The 4234-nt window shown below is 32.2% G+C and overlaps 1 protein-coding gene across 2 annotated transcripts; it reads right to left on the bottom strand.

Annotated features, from left to right (window-relative positions):
- Positions 1-219: 219 nt before the first annotated feature.
- Positions 220-2676, bottom strand: eny2 (ENY2 transcription and export complex 2 subunit). 2 transcript variants are annotated; one of them, XM_049480678.1, is made up of 5 exons: positions 2524-2676; positions 1936-2011; positions 1753-1823; positions 597-671; positions 220-467 (listed from the first exon to the last, which is right to left on the bottom strand). In XM_049480678.1, exons 2-5 carry the CDS (start codon positions 2001-2003, stop codon positions 394-396), a joined length of 288 nt encoding a protein of 95 aa, XP_049336635.1. In that variant the 5' UTR covers positions 2004-2011; positions 2524-2676; the 3' UTR covers positions 220-393. The 2 variants fall into 2 exon arrangements, with proteins under 2 accessions (XP_049336635.1, XP_007254555.2); XM_007254493.3 differs by having other exon boundaries at positions 2528-2631.
- Positions 2677-4234: the final 1558 nt, after the last annotated feature.

Below are 4234 nucleotides of genomic sequence, written 5' to 3'. Positions count from 1 at the left end.
AGGGATATTAATGCAACCTACGATTCATCATAAGCCACACTGTACAGCTTGGCAAGAGCAGAGACCAAAGCTCTGCTTACTACTGCAACAATATCTTCAACTTTATTTTAAGTTTCAAAAAGTATTTAAAAAAAAAAATTGCTATACCATTTTAAGCTCTTGTTACTTTTCTCACCTAAATGCAGCTCCCAGCAAAAAATGTCATTCACAGTATTAGAATTATGTACAAAAATGAGCAAACTTTATTGGTGCAACAAAATCATTTAACTGATTTGCTTACATTTCTTCACCACATACATGACAATACACAGTTAAAAAAAGTCCAATAGTTTCACAGCTAACATTGTGGCATTTCAATTGGCATAGGGTCATATTCCCCGTGCTGCCAGTAATTCATGTAGAATGCTGGGCTAGAAAAGCTCTTATTCTCTGCAGAAGCTCCTTCTTCACACTGTCAGGCACCAGGGCTGAGAAAAAAACAAAAATGCATCAATTAAAATTCTTCTATACCACATAATCAGTTTATTTGTTTTCAATCACACATATTCATTATTGACAAACATGCAGATTAATGAAGATAGTTAGTAGACGCTTACCTCTGCCTTTAGGAGTGACTCCAGCAACCAAGTCTTCTACTGTGACATTCTCAATCCCCTTTTCCTTGATGACCTCTGCAAAATCAGGGATGCTTTGAGTACCTTCACTTATTACAAAGGACCAACAGCAATAATTTATCAATTAACATATTCATCATAATTTATTTTGCAATCGGATCTAGCTGTTCTGGTTTAACTATAAGTCAGAATGTATGCATTTGGTGAACCCTTCCTGATTTTCTTTTTATAACATTTCCCAAATTAAAAGGCAGTTTATTTTTTGTCGTCAAGGGCGTGTATTTTTTTTCTTTCTTCTGAGGATGAAATGTCAACACTGATTTGTATTTTTAATGCTTATATATTTGGCTTATGTAAGGTTAATAAGAACACTGATACTGAATATTCTATGAAGTAGTGTTTAACTAAGAAGTGCTCCAATGACACTGTCCAAAATCTCCTTTTAAAACCTTTAATCTATACGCATGTATGATTGTTTTGGTCAGAAACAACAAAATCACATTATTTTTATTATTGTGTTAAGCTTTCCCCAAAAACTACTAGCAAATATTTAGATCTTAGTAGTGTCCAAACAAAACTAGCAGCAGCCAGATGAGTGTTTATAGTAAAACAGACCAAATAAAAAAATGGGTTCATGCAAATGAGCACTATGTACTAACTTATAGTTCAATTTAGTAAATAAGGCTTTATTGGGAGAGTTTAAAACACTTAATGAGGAAAAAGCCTAATGTGTACCAAAACTACAACACAGAACAACCACATGAACTGCATTTATTACTCTCCATAGGAACTCTCTACTACTGGACGAACCTGTGACCTAAAGGAAACTAAGATTTTTTTTTAAACGTGGCTCAATGTACTAAAACAAAATGACAAGGCCACAAAACCTCTGTCTCTCTGACACACTTATAAAAAGTCATAACGCTAAATTAGATGAGTCTGGTGTTTCTATATCATGGTTTTAGTACATTATGCTTTCACGTCTACCTCGCGTTTTAGACTTTATCCTTTATTTGGGCGCCCATTTGTTTGTTGCCTTTTATTAAAAGAAAATAAAGATATTGGATAGTTTATACTCGACTGAAGGCAGTATGAATTCTCAGCTCTTTACTGAAACGCACTGAGACTCTGTTCTCACCTTTGCAATGTGCTTTTAACTGATCTCTCCAACCGCACTCGATGAGTTTAGCTCTGAGCAGCTCCTTTAACCTGTAACGCAAAGAACAGATATGTTTAGACTCGACATTCTGATGGCGTGAACTAATCTCTACATTTATTCATTTAGTTATTAAACCGAAGTAAAAAAAAAAAAAATACGTACCTCTCCCTCTCTCCCATCTCGATTAACTTCTGATTGATTGCGGCCCTCATTTGTAACTCTTTACTCATTACTTAACCTGATAAAATAATTATTAGACATATTAACAAAGAGTAAACAAAGCCAGATAAACAGTTCCCAATTTAGCCAACATAACCTAACTAGCGTAAGCTTGCATGCTAAAGCGATAGTAACTATAAACCTAGGTTAACTCTAAATTCTGTTTTTTTTATTATAATTATTTCACATTAGCTACATTATATTAGCTAAATACACTAAAGTGTTGAGAAACAGATCATTCTAAATATAATTAAAATATTAATGTACGTCTAATATAGTTAAATATAGGAGAATAAAGGCTACAAACACTAGCGTTAGCTACTTAGCAGCAGCAGTGACTGCAGTCAGATTAGGGTGGCTAGCTACCGTTAGCTAATCTAGCTAACGCTAATGCTAAAGCTAGCCGTCTCTGTTTACCCGTTGTTAGCACGCCCGCTATCAAAATAAACACCAATCCACAGCAAATGTACCGCACACCGATGTTACTAATATAATATACATATTTCAGAGAAACAGTAAAACCAAAAGTACCAACAGCTGAAGAGAAAAGAGCATAATGTTTCATAAACAGCTTCTGAGAACCTCCTGCCCCACAATCCCCACCACCAACTGCTTCCTCTCGGAAACACGAGCAGAAGATCCGTTCCTACAGTTTCCTGATTTTCTCCTCAGGTAATTAATCATCACATTCACACAATTCACACATTTAGTTATCTAAACATTGAATAAAACACATGCATACAGTGTATTATTCTATATCGCTACATTTTTTTCAAGAATAAGAAAAAGAAAGGTGGCTTGTTTGGTGGCTTGGCTTGTTTTTCGTTTGTTTTTTAAGGGGAAATTATACAGGGATCACACAGCTATTTTTAATTAATATAAAAATATAAAACAGCTGGGCTACAACGTTTATGGTATTATCAATGTAAGAAAAACCTGTTATAACCCAAATATTTTTCTAATGTAAATTAATTGGTAAAAAGCTTTCAAAATCAATAATGACTCCTATTCCCGTAGTTTGTTAGCTACACAAACACAACCAAAAAAAAAAAAGTGTATAAATGTTTCCAGTTCAGAGTAACAAAACACATTTTGTAATCATTAATTCATTTGAGAACAACCCTGCTTTCTTTACTTGTGGCATTTAAGCTCTTAATGCAATAACCCGAAATGGTACAAATCCAGAGCACAAAATTTTGTAGTAAACTGCCAGGGCCATTCAAGAAAAAACTGCACCAAAAAGGAAATTTCAGTATTGTAAAAAAAAAAAAAAAAAAAAAAAATATATATATATATATATATATATATATATATATATATATATATATATATATTTATATGTAAAGGTATTAGGTAAAGGTATCAATTCTCCTTGTACCAGTTGTATTGTAAAAAATATATATATATATATATTATATAGAATTAATACCTTTACCGCAGCTTAATATAGGATTAAGATAAGAAATTATAAAAAAAGCTTGTCTGGGCCATAAAGCACAGATAGTGGATAACTATACATACTTTTGACTGGTAGTGTACATTGCATGGGTAAATTCTTGCTATCTATTTATTTAGACACTGCAACAGGAGGACAATTTGTTTTTCATTCATAATATTATTATGCTTTATTTTGAGTTTTGATAATTTAGATGACTATGATTATAAACTGTGTTATGACCCTTTTGATTTACATTACAATTTACATTCAGCAGTACAGTTACAAACACCAGACTTGAATATAGGTTTGCTATTATTTAAAATGTGTTGATTATGTCATTAAATAAACAAACAAATTTAGAGGGAGTTTATTACATTTAAAATCACATACCATTTAATTCTATTACATATATACTGACACTGAAACATGATACAGAACTATCTGGAAATAGAAATGTGTTCTTGATAACAGTTCTGTCAGAATACATATCTTTATGTAATAAAAAACAGTGTTAAGTTTCAATATTTGAAAAATCATCTTGACTCTTCAGTGGTTGTGCTTCACAGTGGTTCCAACTCTACCTTTCTACATGACCTCCGCAGATTAATGTTTGTTTCTGTGACTCTAAATAAACATGCATATATATATATATATATATATATATATATATATATATATATATATATATATATATATATATATATATTGGAAATAATTGTATGACTTGGACATGAGTACTCTAGATTGTTGAGGTTTACCACAGGATGGCAGTATTGCTTCAGTTTATACAAAGAGGAGAGCGGT

Source organism: Astyanax mexicanus, chromosome 6 (assembly GCF_023375975.1).
Source record: "Astyanax mexicanus isolate ESR-SI-001 chromosome 6, AstMex3_surface, whole genome shotgun sequence".
Taxonomy (NCBI): domain Eukaryota; kingdom Metazoa; phylum Chordata; class Actinopteri; order Characiformes; family Acestrorhamphidae; genus Astyanax; species Astyanax mexicanus.
Note: the sequence above shows the minus strand (reverse complement) of the source record. Positions and strands in the feature narration are given on the sequence as shown.

What these genes read in the sequence shown, in the direction of transcription:
- eny2 (XM_049480678.1), bottom strand. Translation starts at nt 2,003, where the DNA reads ATGAGTAAAGAGTTACAAATGAGGGCCGCAATCAATCAGAAGTTAATC. An exon ending in GTTAAAAGCACATTGCAAAG is followed by an intron (nt 672 to 1,752) that starts GTGAGAACAGAG and finishes CTGATTTTGCAG; the next exon opens with AGGTCATCAAGGAAAAGGGG. An exon ending in AGTCACTCCTAAAGGCAGAG is followed by an intron (nt 468 to 596) that starts GTAAGCGTCTAC and finishes TTTTTTTCTCAG; the next exon opens with CCCTGGTGCCTGACAGTGTG.